General features: G+C 46.4%; 1 protein-coding gene across 1 annotated transcript in view; it reads right to left on the bottom strand.

Annotated features, from left to right (window-relative positions):
• LOC310770770 (matrix metalloproteinase-24-like) overlaps window positions 1-20985 on the bottom strand; it is a gene marked incomplete at its 3' end in the record, with an annotated part of 46338 nt that extends 25353 nt beyond the window's left edge. Inside the window, exons 1-5 of the mRNA XM_083663481.1 lie at window positions 20843-20985; window positions 16070-16186; window positions 7507-7606; window positions 6465-6669; window positions 2309-2470 (exon numbers count right to left, since the gene is read on the bottom strand). Coding sequence (XP_083519607.1) covers window positions 2309-2470; window positions 6465-6669; window positions 7507-7606; window positions 16070-16186; window positions 20843-20919 — 661 coding nt within the window. The 5' untranslated portion in view covers window positions 20920-20985. The remainder of the gene's footprint in view (window positions 1-2308; window positions 2471-6464; window positions 6670-7506; window positions 7607-16069; window positions 16187-20842) is intronic.
• Window positions 20986-21415: the final 430 nt, after the last annotated feature.

The raw sequence follows: 21415 nt of genomic DNA, 5'->3' as shown, positions 1-21415 counted from the left end.
TATGTCATGTTCTATTGTTTGCCCTGTTTCTTTGTGTCTTCCTACGATAAATAAATGTTACAGTACGTCTCAACAACTGTCACCACGATGATTATTATTTCCTGCTTCAAAGCTAAGCTAAGACAAGTTTGTGCTGCTGATAACGCCTTCTACTGGTCCTAACGAACAGTTTAATGAAACTCCACGCGTCTTCTCTTCTCTGAAGTGGAACAAAACAGACCCAGCGTGAACACAAAGGAAAAGAGCAGACACACTGTCTAGCATTTAGCGTTTTAAACCTTTCTCCGTCGAGGGAAAGATTGCAGAGCGTGAATGCTGTTTTTCAGCGCCACCAACCCAGTTCACTCAGCCAGACGGTCACCCAGGGCAACCAGAGTTGAGAGCAGTTGGGGGTCTTGCTGAAGGGCACCTCAGCAGATGTTACTTACACAAAGCTTGGATCACCTGCTTTCATGAACATTCAGGCTATAGCTGCTAGCAGACCTTTCCCACTTGCTCCTGCTTTGTATGTACAGTAGAAGCAGACTAGAAGGATGAGGAAATGGATTAACAAACAATGTTGTGTCTCCCTCTGTGTGCTGTTAGTGTCATTTTGAAAATGTTTTTTCAAAATCTGGTCCATGGAGATAAAGAACGATATAGCACCGCCTTATGGTAAACAGTTTTAGGGCCTGTGTTCACCTAGCGTCTTTTTCCGACGTTAAACGCTGGAAGTGTGCTGGGAAGCGCTGATCTCGGCGCACAATATAACAAGGAAGCAGTCTGAAACTAACGTTAGTTCAGTGCGGTAGTAGCTTGATAGCTGACAGCTAACATTAGCAAACAACACACATACAGTGGTTTAGCTCAACACACCAGAAATATTAAGTGTCTAGCCGATCTGCTCCCACAATTGAGCCTTTCTGTCTCTGTTGCGATAGTTTCTCCATATGATTAGTTCCCAGAAAAGGAGCACCCGACACCAGCGTCTTTCTGAAAAGTTAAAATAATTTCAGCTGGGAGCGCTGGGAGTCGGGTGCACAAAAATGCCAGAGCGCTGTGAAAATAGACGCTGGGCGCTGCGCACTTTCTCTAGACGTCCGTGTGCGCTCGCATACGCTCTCCCCCCATTGGAAACAAACTAAATAAAAAATAGACGCCGGAGCTGATGAAAAGACGCTAGGTGGACACAGGCCCTAACTCTGGAATGCTAGACTTTTCCCCAGTATTTATTGATCAAAATCTGATGAGTGGTATCTGAAATATCGTGCCTGGCACATGGAGGAACAAACAAATGTAGCGGTAGCTTGTTTCTCCTTATGTGTGTGATGCAACCACATTTCAAAATCGGTTACAATTTTAAGGCCAACAGCTTTCTCACTGGGAACGACTGCTTTCGTTCCGTTCCGTGCCCGAGTACGATTGCCCCGCCCCCCACTCCCTCTCCCCCGCTGGTCAGCTTCCACAACAACATTTCTTCCGCGCTCGGGAACGGAACGGAGCACTTGCAGAGTACGCTTGCGTCATCAACTATGCCTGTAGTGTATCCTCGCCCGTGTGTTGTCTATGTGGTTCGGTACGGTGGACGTTCACATTCGCAAGTGTTCCGTCCCCCAGACCACCTTTTCAAGTGGACCTTGTCACGGTTCACGATTCCGTGCCCGGGCACGGAACGCAACGTTCACACTCATGAAACGAACCGCACCCTGGGGTCAATTAGGGGTCAACTGTGCTCGGTTCCGCTCCCGGGTTCCCAGTGTGAAAGCACCCTAAACCTCCTGTAATCTGAGCCCAGTTTAAGATATCAGATGGCCGAGCTATAATAGTGAAGGGCAAGAAAACCTGTAAATATGGTGTAGATGTTGATCGGCAGCCTACGCTAGATTTTATTTCTACTGTATAATATTTTTTTTATTTTCCTGATAGTCAAAAATGATCACCAATGAAACAATCACAATTTTACTGTCCCTTCACTCCCCCTATCTACCCACTTCGCCCCCCTCCCTCCACCGGTTCATCCACTAATCACTTTGGATAAAAGAGGTCGGTGGTTAGATTCCCGGCTCCTCCAGTCTGCATGTCGAAGTGTCCTTGGGCAAGATACTGAACCCCAAATTGCTCCCGTTGGTGCGTGGCCGTGGTAACCTGCCGCCATCGGTGTGTGAATGGGTGAATGTACCTACTGACTGTAAAGCGCTTTGGATATAAGCGCTATATAAATGCAGGCCATTTACCATTTTACCATTCAACCCTCCCACCCAAAGTAATACATATCAAATACATATAGCCAAGTACATACATACCTACATTGACATACAGTGATACATACCGTAGATCTTCTGTATGCCCTGCAAATCGTCCAAAGGCAGTTTGAAGTTGTGCGTCTCCATGTACTGGTAGAAAGGAGCCATGATGGCGCTGGGGTCGTTGGAGTGCTCCAGACCCAACGCATGGCCCAGTTCATGGACCGCTACCAGGAACAGATCATTACCTGAGGAGAGGGACAGAGCATTAATGGTGCTATATTACAGATATTTTAATGAGTCCGTTTGAACCTTTTCACTAGGATCCTGGTATGGCCCCAACCTCAAAAATCCAAGATGGCTGCTCCGTAACATGTCGTTACAGTGTTTGTATGCGCAAAATACAGCAAAATGCGTTGTTATCAATTGTTATTGCTAACAATGGCTAGCCTAGATAGAGGTAACCCTTGCTGGTCTCCCGATTGTTTAAATGGAACGCCTACAACTCGGGTGTGACGTCACTCGACCGACCAGTGCTGTAATGTTTGATTGAATACAAATCACAGTTGTCTTACCTTGGTGTGCAAATCTACGTGAAGATGTCAACAAAAGAACCCGCCAACATTAATGTGACGTTTTGATGGGACAGGAGCCGGTGTTAACAGGTGTTGTGTCCAATCTGTTCCCCCAATCAGATAGATGTGTCCCATTAGTGGTGCCCTTTCTCGTTCGGCTTTAGTTGTAGTTATAGGTTATGTTTATTAGCGTGGCTCAGATCTGCAGTCTACTGAGTGCACTTTCTACTTTAATGCGTTTTGTTGCTGCTGCTGCTAAAACTAAACACAGCTTAATCGTGTCGCCTACAGCAGCTAAATCCAGAGAGAGCGGCTATGAAGCTGTTTTATGGGGATTTTGCAATTACTGTGAAAGCGATCGAGCGGAAAAATACGTGTTACAGTAAAGTTACATTCAGCACTTTCAGAGTGTTGTGCCTTTGATGAGGACACTTTAAAACGCTACTGCCGGTGTTAATAGGTTAAGAACAGAAAGTGTCTCTCGAGAGATGCACAAAAGTGTTTTAAAAGCCGAGGTGAAGACGAGTCGTTTGTCCTTGCGCCGTCCTTCTGCAGCCGATACATTCAATTAGTTTGAGTCACTTTAGAACTTTCAGTCTCGCTATCTCCTCTCTAATCTTTCAATTACTGTGTGTGAGTGTGTGTGTGGGGGGAGGGAGATAGACACTCGCAAGTGTGTGCACCTGAATGACCGCGTGTGCACGTGCACACACATGGACACACACACACACACACACACACACACACACACACACACACACACACACACACACACACACACACACACATCACGAATACAGATGAAGACTTGCTCAAATTAGGGATGTACCGATTAACATTTTGCATAAACGCCCACCTGAATCAATTCACACACATTGTGGCAAATAATAATATCCACAAGTCCCACAAGTCGGACTGAGAGCCGTTGGATGGCAATGGGCCATCAGGACAGATGAGGAGGTTTTTGTCATGAGTTCATAAGCCTAAGAATACAGTAGCCTAACGTTGCGATGTGTGTTTGGCTGCATTGTTAGTCACAGCGCTACTGTTGTCTGATTGTGATATTCTTACTACACAGCGGCATCGCCACAGCCGGCCGAGAACGCACAACGTTATTACCAGAGTAAAAAAATAATAATAATAATTATTATTATTATTAATATGCTATGATAATCGATAATTGATCGTTAATTTTCCCAAATTTCGATTATGGAAATGTATTCAAAATGCCCATCCCTAAGATGACACACACACACATTTTCTCACATAGACATGCACTTGAACACACACACGCACACGCACACACACACACACGCACGCACGCACGCACGCACACACACACACACACACACACACACACACACACACACACACACACACACACACACACACACACAGTGGGTACAGATGGATGACTTATCAGTGATCAATACAGTACTTTAACACATCTAGCCACCAATCAGCAGAGGCAGCATTGCTGCCGAGGCGGCAGAAGGAGAAGCATGTGTGTGTGCGTGTGTGTGTGTGTGTGTGTGTGTGTGTGTGTGTGTGTGTGTGTGTGTGTGTGTGTGAACCTGTAGAAATACATTCTAGTAAAAGTCCAATGGAGCAATTGGAGGCAACAGAGCAGATCTACAATATTAACTGTGACAATTCACTTTGGAAGAAGAGTCACAGGCGCTATAATGTGGTGTGGCACGTTTAGAGCCACTCTGTCAACGTTGATTCCTTCTTCTGCTAATCGCACACACCAGATTCTCTCCCTCGCTGTCTCCATCTCTGTCTCTCTGTCTCCATCTCTCTCTCTGTCTCCATCTCTCTCTGTCTCCCTCTCTCTGTCTCTCTCTCTCTGTCTCCATCTCTCTCTCCATCTCTGTCTCTCTGTCTCCATCTCTCTCTCTGTCTCCCTCTCTCTCTCTGTCTCTCTCTGTCTCCATCTCTCTCTCTCTCTCTGTCTCCATCTCTCTCTCTGTCTCCGTCTCTCTCTCTCTGTCTCCGTCTCTCTCTCTGTCTCCGTCTCTCTCTCTCTGTCTCTCTCTCTCTCTCCGTCTCTCTCTCTCTCTCTGCCTCCATCTCTCTCTCCGTCTCTCTCTCTCTCTCTCTCTCTCTCCGTCTCTCTCTCTCTCTCTCTCTCTCTCTCTCTGTCTCTCTCTCTGTCTCCATCAACACGTTTGTTATTCAAGGAGAGAGAATATGGCATAAGTCATTTGTCAAAGTGAAAAAAAAGAAAGAAAAAACAACAACCACAACACGTTTTTTTCTCCTCCATTCGGAACCGCCTACTTACATGCTACTGAGGAATGCAAGATGCAGTACAGTATGTAGTATGTACAGTATATGTACATACTACAGTATGTAGTATGTACAGTCTGTACTACATACTGTACTGCAGAGCATGTGAGCGGAGTGGAGCGTGGAGCGGGGACCAGAGAGGTACCGGAGAGAAAGTTGGAGCGGCACCGATCATCCGCTCAGTCCCGCTCCAGTTTCGATCACATGTTCGAACCAGAATGCATTGTGGCCATGTGCACGCCCACTATTTTCTTGCCAGCTGCTACGAGACGAGAAGGAAGAGACTCATGGACCCTGACTGAAGACAGACAGAACGTTTGTTTATTCATGTAATAAAAACAGGTTCAATAATAGCCTGAGGAGTCTGAGTCAGACTCCTCAGGCTAGTATTGAACATGTAATAAGCGTTATACTTATTCATTTTCTGCCTCGCGCTCCTGCATCTCTGCAGCGGGGCGGCTGCGTGCGTAATTACGCAGCATACTGAGAGCCACGCTGAGTGATGCCGCTCTGTTTGAAGATGAATTTCATTGCACCAGCACACATTTTATTTATCAGCTTTTTTTCATTCATTTCTATTCATCTATATACATCGAATCCCACCAATTAAGTCTGATAATTCATGAGAGAATTGTGAGTATCTATTTTTTTCTGCCAGCATTCGTCATTTTCCTCTTTGCGCACAAGACACAACACACGCTATTAGGCTATTTGCTTTAAGGGCTGCGGCCGGGTGCCACAACGAACATGCAGCCGACTCTGCTGAGCTCATGTTATTTGTAGTGAGCAATGCCCATTGCCCAGGCGTTTAAACGCAAATTAAAACACCCTGGCCTTTTAATCTTTTTTGTTCTTTTGAGCGGAGCAGAGCGGTGAGTGCGAGCGGGTGAAATCTGTATGGAGCGGGGAGCGGTCTGGAGCGGAGCGGTCTGGAGCGGAGCGGCCAGGAGTGCTGGAGCGGGTGGAAAGGGCCGCTCCGTGCTAATTATCACCGCTCCACTCCGCTCACATGCTCTGCTGTACTGCATCCCGCTTTTCCTGCAGTATGAAACGGTTAAATTGATTTAATATGCAGTATGCTAGGCTAGGCTTAGCTGGTTTCCGGGTTTGGAAAGCAGAAGTAAACAATAGCTAATGGCTAACCACTGCTCCTGTGTAGCAAAAAAGAAGCTACATATTTGTCAGTGAGCGGTATGACTGCAAAGCAAAAACTATGAGTAGGGGTGTAGTGGTAAACAGAGGTGTAGTGGTAAATACAGATGTGGGTAAACTATCCAAGGTGAGGAGTTTACCCACCTTGTTTGCCCTCATTGATTGATACAGAATGGCCAAAAATGCCACAGTATCTATCGACAGAGTTTTAACAGTGGCTCACCGTCGTGGTTGGCGTTGCCGAGCGTCCACGGCTCGTCCGAGTCGAAGTGCGTGTCTCCTCCAATGCCTGGGCCGGGGAAGTAGGCGTGGGCCAGGAAGCCCCCCTCCCCGTCAAACGGAGAGCTGTCGCCGTGGAAACCGGAGGCGAAGAAGATCATGATGTCAGCCTCCTTGCCATCATTCTTGATGTCCGAATACGGCACTTCCTGTTGAGATAACAGTAAGATAAGTGATGTCACAATAACCTCAGAGGGTAGAGTTCAACTGTGATGTCACAATAACGTCAGAGGGTAGAGTTCAGCTGTGATGTCACAATAACGTCATAGGGTAGAGTTCACCTGTGATGTCACAATAACGTCATAGGGTAGAGTTCAGCTGTGATGTCACAATAACGTCAGAGGGTAGAGTTCAGCTGTGATATCACAATAACGTCAGAGGGTAGAGTTCAGCTGTGATGTCACAATAACGTCAGAGGTTAGAGTTCAGCTGTGATTCCACAATAACGTCAGAGGGTAGAGTTCACCTGTGATGTCACAATAATGTCAGAGGGTAGAGTTCAGCTGTGATGTCACAATAACGTCAGAGGTTAGAGTTCAGCTGTGATTCCACAATAACGTCAGAGGGTAGAGTTCAGCTGTGATATCACAATAACGTCAGAGGGTAGAGTTCAGCTGTGATGTCACAATAACGTCAGAGGTTAGAGTTCAGCTGTGATGTCACAATAACGTCAGAGGGTAGAGTTCAGCTGTGATATCACAATAACGTCAGAGGGTAGAGTTCACCTGTGATGTCACAATAACGTCAGAGGGTAGAGTTCACCTGTGATGTCACAATAACGTCAGAGGGTAGAGTTCAGCTGTGATTCCACAATAACGTCAGAGGGTAGAGTTCAGCTGTGATGTCACAATAACGTCAGAGGTTAGAGTTCAGCTGTGATTCCACAATAACGTCAGAGGGTAGAGTTCACCTGTGATGTCACAATAATGTCAGAGGGTAGAGTTCAGCTGTGGCGATTGAGATTCAATTGTCCGTGTGCCTGTTACCTGGAAGGTGAGAGGTGTGACGGTCTGCCACACATCGAAGGCTTGTCGGATCGCTCTCTGGGTGTCCTTCTCCCCGACTTTAGGAGTGAAGTTAGATATGCTGTCAGACAGAAAGGGGTACAGAGTTAAAGGGATACTCCACTTTTGCTGGAGTTGAGCTCATTTGCCACATCCCCCCAACATCACCAAGATACACCATGCCTTACCGGCACTGTCTGCGCAGTTTACAGTGAGCTACGAGTCAGTTAGTATGGCCGAGTTAGTTAGTATTCGCCATAGAATGGAGGGTAATGGTACAGCTGTTAAAAATCTGCCAAAACACACATCTCACGGTGCCAAAATACATGTTGTGCTTCGGGTACTCCCCACACGATGAAATATGTATCCAAAATGCACATAATCTGTCTTTTTGGAAGGTAAAGAGAGGCGGCCATGTTTGGAAAGTAGTGCCGGCTCCCTCTTTTCCTTCCAACAGATAGGATGTGTGCCATCCATACAATATTCCACAGTGAGGAGAGGCCATATCATTCCACCTTTTATCAATCATTTCCCACTCGTCATAATATTACTGAGAAACATCTTTGTGTCGCATCTTTCAAAAAAAACACCTTTGGTATCAAGTTCTGACAACGGCAGATAATATGAGAGAGAAGAAGATATCATGAGAAAGGCAGCCAGCGTCCATTTCACACAAGCTGTCTCTCAGCAGGGGGCAAATGCCTTGTTCCCCCGTCCAGAAAATACATTAAGGGAAATAAAATGTAATTCAACATTTATACGTGCGAGCGCACAGCGGCTTCCTAACTCCGTCTGGCAAAGAAGTTGGATTTTTTTTTTATTGCACTTTGCTTAGTTTACGGGTAGTTGGCTGCCACGTCGTGATGGGAACGGCTATGAAGTTGTTGTGGGTGGCCGTGGTGTGAATGTACAGTAAATCACGGTTTGAATTATCAGGGGGCCGATGTGGAGGCGGAGTGAGATGTTTTAGAGGAGTTAGACTACCGGCTCGTTTCGAGGGCGGCTGCACCATCACCGCCCAATCTCCAATGATCCCATCGCCTCTCGAAGGAAAACACAACTCAATTTAAGCAATTATATTCTACTTCAAGTCTACACCTTTGTCTATAAATGTATACACACGCACCTGTCTCTCTCCCTGCACCGTGTAGGTTATACTTTCAACAAAACTCTAACTTACAGACATACACATAATACAAGACACACAAATCACTGTCACACTACTCAGAACCCATTCTCAACACACTACAGAGGTGCTGTACTATGGAACACTCATATAGCAATATTACCAAACAAGCATTATCTCTTAACTCCTTCAAATGTAAACTCAAAATCTCCCTGATGAGTCACACATCACACATACACCTCACACTGCCTTTTAACTGTCTACTTAAGTTAAGTTATTCTTTATTTAGAAAAATTCATCATCTGCATTTGACCCATCCTCTACTAGGAACCTTCCTAGAACTAGGAGCAGTGGGCAGCCGCAGTGCTTTAGCCAGTGCCTTGGTCAGGAGCACTGACAGGAGTATTAACCCTAACATACATGTTAGGGATGCACCGATATGAAAATTTTGGCCGATGCCGATATCCGATATTAACATTGCTGTTATGGCCGATAACCGATATTTACCGATGTCGATATGATCTGTATAAAACCACATTTTTATGATCATCACATTTTGTACATACTGAAAAACACATGTTAACACTGAATTTGAAAAAGTTATGCATTTCTTTATTTGCAAAGCCTTTGGAAAAGCCCATAAATCATAGATTTACTGCATTATTTCATATCAATGTGAAGAATTTGGCTGATAATGATAACCGATATTAACATTGCAACATCTGACCGATACCGATATGACCGATATGTTAAAAAATGACTAACATCGGCCGATACCGATATGATTGCCGATATATCGTGCATCCCTAATACATGTCTTTAGGTGGTGGGAGGAAACCAGAGCACCTGGAGAAAACCCACACGGACACGGGGAGAACATGCAAACTCCACACAGAAAGGGACCTGGGACGGACTGGGGTTTGAACCCGGGATCTTCTTGCTGTGAGGCAACAGTGCTAACCACTGAGCCATCGTAATTGTCCAACCGTCTACTTACTCATTTTGGTCACTCTTTTATTTTCCCCTTTTCTTTGTTCTGTTCTTATTTTTACTTTTCTTATTTATTGCGTGTTTCTTTTATCGTGTGTTTGTTTATATTGTATGTTTTGTAAGGATTATTATGAATATTGGTTCTAATTTCTGAGGTAGAGACAACGAATAAGCGCACTTAGGGTTTCCTGTCTCTACCCGGCCTGCACATGTTTTGTTGTTGTTTTCCTTTCTTTGTTTCTGTAGTTTTTTTAATATGTGCAAATAAATGATAACATGCTAATAAATGACGCTTTGAATGGCGATGTGAACAAGTCGAGTCATGAGCCTGGGCGTTGTGAATGTGAACGATCTAAAACATGAGTTGAATTAGAAAGAGGGAAGTCGTAGAGTCGGACTGAGTTTGTGAAAAAAGTAGTGATTTGTTTGGACAGAGGCTGTGCCGTCTCCGCTAAGCTGGAAAGACCAGACTGACTCTTCGGCGGAAGTACAGTTCAATTTGAGCCATTTTATTGGACTTTTCTAACAAGTCGTTTGCTGTAACCTCATGCAGGGAATACAGTAATACCGCGTCCAAGAAAAACAGTAATACCGCGTCCAAGAAAACTCGGAACTCAGAAGTTCCAACTCGGAATTTCTGACCTCCGACATAGTTGCATTCACACTGTTTTTTAACTCGGAGTTATACACAGCTAGCTAATTTCATTCGTAAAATAGCTGTTGAATTCAACATATTGCTATAATCAGAGCAAAATATAAATAATATAAACACATATTGCAGAATTTCACCTCAAATTAGGTCAGCAAACACTTTGATAACGTCAACTCTAACGACAAACCAGAGCTCTGAAATGATGCCCGAATTTCCGGCCTGTAATTCCGAACTCGACAACCGTTTAATTAATTTTTTACAGGTCGGAGCTCGTTTTTTCCTGAGTTCCTAGTTGTCTTGAACGCGGTATAAGCAACCGGTGAGCTGAGACGCTGTGAAAAGCATCGTTTGAATGACAGAGTTAGACATTACAGTTAAAGTTAAATAATGAATAGTGTACGTGTGTGTGCGTGCGTGTGTGTGTGTGTGTGTGTGTGTGTGTGTGTGTGTGCGTGTGTGTGTACAAAGCAGGCAGACAGCTAGGTGGCTGTTGTCTGATTTGAGTAAATGGTGTGGAACGTTATGGCAACAGAGCTGGCCAAATGACCTGTGGCCAAAACACACAGATGGTCTACTGTCTGACACACACACACGCACGCACGCACACACACACACACACGGACGCACACACACACACGCGCGCGCACGCACGCACACACACACACACACACACATGTACGCTCGTCTGGCACTTCAGCCAGATAGCCAGAGATAGCAGCCATACACAGCCAATGCATTTAATAACATGTACTGTGAATGAAAGGAGGTGGCATCAAGTGAAGGGAATGGGCAAATAACAAAAAATGTACATAACAGAAATGAAAGAAAAAACAAAGTGGAGTTTCTTCATTGAAGTGGATCGTGATGATGTCACTGGTGATGATGACACTGGTGACGTAGCTGCCGTGACGTCACCCATTGGTTTTTGGACTCGTTTTGAAGCTTTGAGGTTGGCATTTTTACCGTCGCCATCTTGGTTATTTGAAGTCAGAAGTGACGTGAATTTGGACGAGAAGATTCCACAGCGCCGCCTGCTATTGGTCCGTGATTGGTGAGCTGCGCGATCACGGGACAGGCGACCTGTCAATCATGCCCCCAAACAGTCTTTTTTGGCGTCTACTCAAAAGGAGAGCATCGTTTACCAAATGAACATCATGCCGTATTGAAGAAGACTTGAAACTGGCGATTGAGACCATAAAGTCATTAGGAAGGTGTTTCCATAAATCAAATGAGAAGTAGAGTTTAGAATTTTCCCATTCACTTCCATGTAACCAGACTTCTTTTTGGAGCCAGTGGAGTCGCCCCCTGCAGGCCAATCGAAGTTTAAGTGACATCGGCATTGGCCTCACAAACGGAGCTACGAGCCCCTCAGGCTTCATCAAAGCATTTCTGCAGCATTACTGCTGTTCATCCTTTTTTTATTATGGGCTTTGTCTGTCTGTTTGTTTCCATTTTTGTCCCACTGATGAAGTCACAATGTCTATGACATCATCAGTGACATCATTATTGACCAAAATCATCTTATGACATCACTAATGATGTCATAGGCACTGATGATGTCATAGGCATTGTGGCATCATCAGTAACAGTGATGTCATCAGTGATGTGAAGTTGTGATGTGCGCGTGCCAATAGAGCAGGCGATTGTGCGCTGTGCATGCCAATAGCGCAGGTGAGGCCGCGCAGCGGGCGAGCCTAGGGTGTTGGCGGCGCGGAAACCCTAGTAATATAAGATGACAGTAAACTCCTATGGCTGGCTTGTAATGGAGTTTCCTCAGATGAATGGAGAAAGAGGACAGGATGGAGGAGAAGAAGAAAAGAAAAGAAAAGAAAAGAAGAGAAGAGAGGAGAGGAGAGTGGATTGCATTCGGAGAATAAAACCGAGTAAACTTGCTTTGATTCTGTTTAGCACTAAGGATTACATCAGTTCAACACACACACACGCGCACACACACACACACACGCACGCACACACACACACACACACACACACACACACACACACACACACACACACACACACACACACACACTATAGAAGACTTAGAATAAGTCAATAAGAAGAGGAAGAAGAGAATAGTAGCTTTCTCTCTCTGCTTCTCAGCCTCTCTCTTTCAATTCCATTTACATTGAGTCAGTGTTGCTCTGTGAGCGGGGAAGTGAACACTGCTGCCAGAGGCTCAACATCACAGATCAGTTCTCTCTCCTCGCTCTACCTCTTCTCCCCTTCTGTGTCTGATGAGAACATGTAAGTGACATTGGCTTGATTTCATCATCAATAAGCTATAATAAAGCAGATACACATAGTTATTGATATGAGTTATTCATCATAATTGCAGACACATAGATCAATCCTGATCTGTGTACAGACAGACAGGCAACAGAGACACCGTCACCTCTGACAGACACAGCTGTGGCCTGGGCTCTCTGGCCCTGCTGCCCCCTGCTGGTTAGTCACAACATACAGGTTGTGCCATGTCAGGAACGCCACTGGACTCATGATGCAGTCGCTTCACTTCGTTTCACTAAGTACTTACAGAGCAACCCTAGAGGTAGTTTGGCACCTAAAAAAAAGTACAAACTGTGAATGACCATAAAGTAAAAAGCAATGAGGTTAATGCGGACAGAGCTGGTAGAAGGTGCAGGACAGACAGAGCTGGTAGAGAAGGTGCAGGACAGAGCTGGTAGAAGGTGCAGGACAGAGCTGGTAGAAGGTGCAGGACAGAGCTGGTAGAAGGTACAGGACAGAGCTGGTAGAGAAGGTGCAGGACAGAGCTGTTAGAAGGTGCAGGACAGAGCTGGTAGAAGGTGCAGGACAGACAGAGCTGGTAGAAGGTACAGGACAGACAGAGCTGGTAGAAGGTGCAGGACAGAGCTGGTAGAAGGTGCAGGACAGAGCTGGTAGAAGGTGCAGGACAGAGCTGGTAGAGAAGGTGCAGGACAGAGCTGTTAGAAGGTGCAGGACAGAGCTGGTAGAAGGTGCAGGACAGAAGGTGCAGGACAGAGCTGGTAGAAGGTGCAGGACAGACAGAGCTGGTAGAAGGTGCAGGACAGAGCTGGTAGAAGGTGCAGGACAGAGCTGGTAGAAGGTGCAGGACAGAGCTGGTAGAAGGTGCAGGACAGACAGAGCTGGTAGAAGGTGCAGGACAGAGCTGGTAGAAGGTGCAGGACAGACAGAGCTGGTAGAAGGTGCAGGACAGACAGAGCTGGTAGAAGGTGCAGGACAGAGCTGGTAGAAGGTGCAGGACAGACAGAGCTGGTAGAAGGTGCAGGACAGAGCTGGTAGAAGGTGCAGGACAGAGCTGGTAGAAGGTGCAGGACAGAGCTGGTAGAAGGTGCAGGACAGACAGAGCTGGTAGAAGGTGCAGGACAGAGCTGGTAGAGAAGGTGCAGGACAGAGCTGGTAGGGAAGGTGCAGGACAGAGCTGGTAGAGAAGGTGCAGGACAGAGCTGGTAGAAGGTGCAGGACAGACAGAGCTGGTAGAAGGTGCAGGACAGAGCTGGTAGAAGGTGCAGGACAGAGCTGGTAGAGAAGGTGCAGGACAGAGCTGGTAGAAGGTGCAGGACAGAGCTGGTAGAAGGTGCAGGACAGAGCTGGTAGAAGGTGCAGGACAGACAGAGCTGGTAGAAGGTGCAGGACAGAGCTGGTAGAAGGTGCAGGACAGACAGAGCTGGTAGGAGGTGCAGGACAGAGCTGGTAGAAGGTGCAGGACAGAGCTGGTAGAAGGTGCAGGACAGAGCTGGTAGAAGGTGCAGGACAGACAGAGCTGGTAGAAGGTGCAGGACAGAGCTGGTAGAAGGTGCAGGACAGAGCTGGTAGAGAAGGTGCAGGACAGAGCTGGTAGAAGGTGCAGGACAGAGCTGGTAGAAGGTGCAGGACAGAGCTGGAGCTGGTAGAAGGTGCAGGACAGAAGGTGCAGGACAGAGCTGGTAGAAGGTGCAGGACAGAGCTGGTAGAAGGTGCAGGACAGAGCTGGTAGAAGGTGCAGGACAGAAGGTGCAGGACAGAGCTGGTAGAAGGTGCAGGACAGAGCTGGTAGAAGGTGCAGGACAGACAGAGCTGGTAGAAGGTGCAGGACAGAAGGTGCAGGACAGAAGGTGCAGGACAGAGCTGGTAGAAGGTGCAGGACAGACAGAGCTGGTAGAAGGTGCAGGACAGAGCTGGTAGAAGGTGCAGGACAGAGCTGGTAGAAGGTGCAGGAATGGGACAGTGAGAGCAGATGAAACATGAGCGAGGTTAAGCAGATTCAAATGGAGTAACGGGGAAGTGGAGAGGGCTGTGATCTCACTCACGCCGTGGGTATTATGTAACACTACAGAGTGGGAAGCTGTATGCTGCCTTCAGGGTCTCGCGGGACGAAGCTGTAATGCTGCCTTCAGGGTCTCGCGGGGCCGCACGCTCATTTACATTAGACTACAAAGAGTGCCGAGCCATACGGAGGGGAGAAGAGAGAGCATGAGAGAGCGCGAGAGGGAATACCATTCCAAACAAAGACTGGATTATCGCATGTCGAGCGGCAATACGTTTCACAAAAAGACACACCGTGCAAAAAAACACCACACTAATAAAAAGAGAGAGAAAAGGAGGGGAGAGAGTGCGAGAGAGAAAGGTGGAGTGAGAGAAAAGAGTAGAAAAGGAGAGCGAGGGGGGGGGGGGACAGGGAAAGGGAGAGAGAGATTTAGAGTGACCAGTCGAGAGAGAGACTGGTCAAGAGAGAAAGGGAGAGAGAAGAGGAGGCGAGAGAGATATGGACCGAGGGAGAAAGACAAAGACCCTGGATGTAATGGAGAAAATAACCGACAGATTAATCGTCAATGAGAATAATCATTAGCAGCAGCCCTAGCTGAGAGAGAGAGAGAGAGAGAGAGAGAGAGGTGGCGAGAGACTAAGGAGAGAGGGAGAGAGAGAGAGAGAGAGAGAGAGGTGGCGAGAGGGAGAGAGAGTAAGGAGAGAGAGAGATAGGCAGAGAGATCGAGGTGGCGAGAGACTAAGGAGGGAGAGAGAGAGAGAGAGAGAGAGAGAGATGGATAGAGTGGGGAGATGTAATGCAGGGAGTGGGGATGCATTCAGGGTCTCTCGGGGCCGAGCTAATTCACATTAGGCGGAGCCCAGCTCACAGTAAGAGAGGACAATGAAGGAAGGAGAGAAGAGAGGGAGGGCAGGAGAGAGAGAGGGGGGGAAGGAGAGAGAGGGAGGGAGAGAGAGAGGGAAGGAGCGAGAGAGAGAGGGAGGGAGGAGAGAGAGAGAGAGAGGGCAGGAGAGAGAGAGGGAGGGAGGAGAGAGAGGGAGGGAGGGAGAGAGGGGGGGAGGGAAGGAGAGAGAGAGGGAGGGAGGAGAGAGAGGGAGGGAGGGAGAGAGAGGGGGGAGGGAAGGAGAGAGAGAGGGAGGGAGGAGAGAGAGAGGGAGAGGGGGGGAGGAGAGAGAGAGGGGGAGGGAAGGAGAGAGAGGGAGGGAGGAGAGAGAGAGGGAGGGAAGGAGGGGGAGAGAGAGGGGGGGAAGGAGGGGGAGAGAGGGAAGGAGAGAGGGAAGGAGGGGGAATGGCAGAGTTAAGGAAGGAAGAGAAAGACAGAAAACATGTATGCAAAGAGAGAAGACAAGACAGATTAGATACAATAGATAGATCATTATAGACGGATAGATAGATAGATAGACAGACAGACAGATACAGTAGAGATAGACAGATCAATAAATAGACAGATAGATAGATAGATAGATATATAGATAGATAGATACAGTATAGATAGATAGATAGATAGTTACTGTAGAAAGATAGTCACCTGTAGGAGATCTTTTTATCTCTCCATTTCTGCCCCGTCAGGGCGTAGCGTTTATTCCTCTGCCGGCGGCTGGTGTGAGGATGATCTGGAACACCACAACGAGGCTTCCTCATCCACCTGGACACACACACACACACACACGCACGCACACACACACGCACACACACACACACACACACACGCACACACACACACACACACACACACACACACACACACACACACACACACACGCACACACACACGCACACACACACGCGCACGCGCGCACGCACACACACAAACACACAGTTAGACATTACGAGTCCTGGTCACCTCTGGTCGGTCGGGGGCAGGGGCGGTTCTAGGCCGCTTTAGCCCACCCAAAAATAGTCTCAGCCCACCCAAAAAAATAGAGGCAAAAAAACTTTTTTTTTTTTCTTTTTTTTTAAAAATCCCTCTCCAAATCCATGGTGGTCATTAGTAGCAGTTTCTGACTACACTCAATGCGCTGTGTGCATGTTCCCCCCCCCCCCCCTCTATGTTCTTAGGGTGGGCTGAGACAAAAATTTAGGGGGGTTCAGCCCACCCGAAAAGTTTCTAGAACCGCGGCTCCCTCCTCCATCTATCTGCCTAATCCCACATCACTTCACACAGGTCACACACAGTACAGCAGCGAAGTGGTCCTCCACAGTCCACACAATCGTTCTCCCCACTCATGATCAATTAAACTGAGGGGCACTTTACACGAGGACGGTTTCCTATGGAAACGGGGAATTATTTTATCGTTTGTGCCTCCCGTTAAGACGGCGACGGCAAATTCGCGCTTAGGAAACGACACATTTTGAAACCACCCTCTAGAGTGGAATTGTTGGTGACGCTTCCCGCTGAGCGCTCCATGTAATCGGTTAGAAACGATAGTCTTCCCAGAAACTCTGACGTGCCTGCACACGCAACACACGCTTGGCAACATTGCTACACTGCGGCCGACTTCAGTTACATGTTCATAGCGTTACTGCTGCTGCGAGGAGCCGATGGCTGTACCCGGTCGGCATTTAACGTTAGGCAAGCACATCGACAGTGTTTTCTCACTGCAGCCTACACAGTAGACAGTGTCAGCACAGCCAGCGCTCCCGATCCTCGCTGCTCGTTAAAGATTTCCAAATAGGCTTATTCTGATAAACTGGTCACATCTATGTAACGTTCTCACCCGAAGAATATTACAACTTTAAAACAGTTTGGTTTTTTTAGCTTGAAAACAGCTTTTTGGCAAGTCTAAAAATTACTACGGTAGCCGTAATCTACTTCCGTGTCTAAAACCCAGAAAGAAGATTACGAAATGACGTCATGCAGAAGCGTCCGTGGAGTGACGAGCAACGCCCCGTTGACCATCACAATGCCACCTAGCGACCTGGCATGTACATTACGGCGTTTTAAAAATTCAACAGCGCTCATGTAAACGGGGAGAAGGTGTGAAGGAAAAGGTGTGAAGGAAACGCTATTGTGTCGTTTCTTCCAGAGACTGTCCTCGTGTAAAGGGCCCCTGAGGTGAGCATTGAGCAGTCAGAGTCGTTAGTAGTTACTTAATTAGCGCATATTGATATGCAAATTAGCACGTAACGTTGTCGTATAGGCTAAACAAAAGAACTTGTCGCTGTGCCTGCCAGACAAACAGGTGGACTGGAGGAAGGTAGGCAGGCTACCATGGCACCAGCCAGCCATGTCATGCTAGCTCGCAGTAAGCGGGTGTAAATGGATGTGATGTTTTTTGAGAAACATATGGGCATAAGTGACCCATAACGGGTCCCTTGTTATCTGAATGAAATTAAGCCCTTCAGAATCGCAAGTGGCTGCTTTACACAGCCTGTCTGATGTGATGATGACGATAGCTTAACATGCGTGCATGGCATCACTTATGTCTTGCTGTGATGTTAGTTCAGTATCTCAATAAAAGTTCTTACAGGCTTGTTATTTCCCTCTAAGGCAGGGATGTCAGAGATACGGCCCGCGGGCCGGATCCGGCCCACGGGCAGGTTTCATCCGGCCCGCGAGATGTTTTGGAATATTAAAAAATATATATATATATATTATTATTATTATTAAATTCGCACCCCATTATCATGAACTACGTGTGGCTAATAAGCAAGCTAAGAGTTCATTCATAAGTTAATTAACCTGCACTACAAGGAAGTATGTCAGTAGGTCATCAGGTGTAAACAAAGCCGCCATGATGCCACGCTGGAATTGAATCACGCATTCAGCTACCTACCAAAAAACAAAAGAATCAACAAGATCAGGCGCGGACTGCATAATCGGGCACGTCGGGCAAATGCCCGGTGGCCTGGCCTGGCCTGGCCTGGCCTGCAAAAAAAAAAAAAAAAAAAAAAATTGTGCCCGCAGTCAGGCCACTCACTGAACAGCAGGCCAGGCGCCGCCTACTGGTTTACTAGTGGTTTTATTACTTTATTCAGGATTAAAGTGGGTGCATCTCATTGTAAAATTGGACTTGGCCCAAATTGGGCTTCAAACGGCCCAAATTGGGCTTCAAACGGCCCAAATCGGGCTTCAAACGGCCCAAATCTGGCTTTAAACGACCCAAATTGGGCTTCAAACGGCCCACATTTGGCTTCAAACGGCCCAAATTGAGCTTTAAACGGCCCAAATTTTTCTGACGCCGGCACGCGCGTCGGCCCGTATCGGCCTGGCCTGCTTGGTATCTAATGCCCGGCCTGAATTATGATCCCAGTCCGCCCCTGAACAAGATGCTGTCGAAAAAGAGAAAGGTTGACACGGCAGTTTCAAGAGAAATGGAAAGAGCAGTATTTCTTTTGTGAAGTAAATGGGTAAATGAGTCGAATTGATTTTAGTAAAAAAAAAATCCGGCCCCCATGAGGTCTCAGTTGAACAAATCCGTCCCTCTACCTAATATGAGTCTGACACCCCTGCTCTAAGGGAGTGCAAGGCAGATATTTAAACAGCCTTGTTTGTGTACAGTACCAGTGGCATGGGAGTAATAAAAAGGGATTAAGGACCAGGACCCCTGGTGGTCAGTAAGATGGGCTGGTTGAGCCAATGTTAAAATGATCTTTATTTATTATTTATTTTTGCTTTAAAACTATTTTTTTATTTTCTGCTTAAAGTTCATGAAAAAAGTGGCATTCTTGTTTTTTCACACAATAATTTCATAATACCATTTGTAATGCCACCGTTGTAGTGCTGTTGTTCAAAATTAAAGTACATTTTCTCAGATTTATTGGTGTCTTTCTAGTCACACAATTTAATAGTCAGTGTTTCCCATACACTGATCTATTTGTGGTGGTACACCCTACATAGATTTTGACCCCCACAAATACTGCCACATATTAATTTCAACTAGTTGACTGCAAACTCCTGCTTTAGTGCTTACAGTATATTATTATCTTGTCGGAATATTATTCCAGCCAATAAGTTAGGAAGTTCCCTTTTGATTTAATTTTACTTTTGTTTTGCCTACAAAGCAAAATGTTACTTTACTTGAAACTCCCCTGAAGTGATTTTGGTATTATTTATGCAAGCATAATTCTACCATATAGTAACCTGTATGCAGAATATATATAGTATATATATATAGTATATAGTACTATTGCACTACTACTGTGTATTTATTTTAGGATATGTGTGTTTTGTGAACGAGCAGCTGTGATTTGTCCCAATTTCCCCCCGGGGATTATTAAAGTCTTTCTGATTCTGATTCTGATTCTGATTCTGATTCTGATATATATAGGGAAACAATTATTTTTTCATTGCTGTAAAACCACAGAACGGTAAAGAAGATATTGATGTGTGTAGTTCTTCATAGATCTAGTCTCTTCATTTTGATCTCAAAGTGCGCCAGTTTGATCCATTTTTACTTGAAACTGTACAAAATTTTCTTCCGGGGGGGCATGCCCCCGGACCCCCCTAGGGGTTCAGTGGTCCATGACCTTTGGGTGGGCTGAGCCCACCCAAAGCTCTGATGCTAAAACCGCCCCTGGTCGGGGGGGATGGGAGATCCTCCCACACGATACGTCCTGCCGGTGGAACACCTCGTTGTCAGGTGAAAAGAAGCGGCTGGCAACTGCACATGTATCGGAGGAAGCATGTACTAGACCAGTGGTTCTCAACTTTTTTGAGCCGCGACCCCCAAAAAACTTTAGGCTGGGGTTCACGTCTTCACGACCCCCCTTCCTGCCATTGCCCAACCTAACAGCAGTGCGTACGCAATCACACTGATTTCACTCACTCACCAACATATTTTTTTATACAGTTTAAATATAGTGAATAGTTGATATAGCATTATAATGCATTGAATCACTGGTATGGGAGAGTTGATCATCATGGGAGAAAAATATAGATTTTCTTTCTTTCCCCCCTTTTTGTGACACCGTCACAAGGCTGTACACACAGAGCGGTGAACAGTTCAACTAAAGAATATAGTGGCATTCAATTAATTATGAAAGGAGCGCCAGAGGCTGAAAACTATCCAGTATTTTCACAGGGAAAAGGCAAATATTAGAGAGGAAACAAAAAAAAACAATATGATCACACATTTATATTGTAGAAGTATGTTTTTCTTCCTATCCCATAAAACATCTCGCGAAAGCCCCCAAAATAGATGGATCTATCGCTCCCAAAATAGGTCACATCACATGCCTGCCTTACTTTGGTTTCTAACACACACACACACACACGCACACACACGCACACACACACACACACACACACACACACACACACACACACACACACACACAGGAACCTGGGCCATGGACTCACTCTATGGTGGTCTGGTCTAGCAGCCCGGTCACAGGGAGGCCATAGAAGCGCTGCATGGCGGCCACAGCAGACTGCATGGCTTTCTCCTGCCGCAGGTCTGATGTGCGGATGTCATGAGGCAGCAGGTAGCCATAGTTCTTCAACCACGTCTGGGAGAGAGAGAGAGACAGACAGACAGAGAGAAGAGTAAGTCTTCAGTATGATGATCATAACTAGAACAATGCGTGAACAGGAAAGGTAGAATTGACGGGAGCACACGAAATCACTGGTAAACACATTTAATAACCTACAAAAACTAACGTTTCGACGCGAGCAGCGTCTTCTTCAGAGTAAAAAAAGCATGGGTGAACATAGATGTGAAACTCTGTTCAACCTATTATCCAATTATGACTTCACACCTGGTTTAGGTTGACTATATAACCAGTTGCTTCATGTCTTTGTCCCCTTTGACTCTGATGAAGACACAGTGTGGAAACGTTAGTCACCTGTTTGCACTCATAAAAGCTGCTCCAGTCCCTCCTTTGTTTCCTGGAAGTTTGCTGTCCTCAAACTGAGAAGCACCTGGTTCAGCTG

This window comes from Poromitra crassiceps, assembly GCF_964638095.1.
Source record: "Poromitra crassiceps genome assembly, contig: HAP1_SCAFFOLD_223, whole genome shotgun sequence".
Taxonomy (NCBI): Eukaryota; Metazoa; Chordata; class Actinopteri; order Beryciformes; family Melamphaidae; genus Poromitra; species Poromitra crassiceps.
Note: the sequence above shows the minus strand (reverse complement) of the source record. Positions and strands in the feature narration are given on the sequence as shown.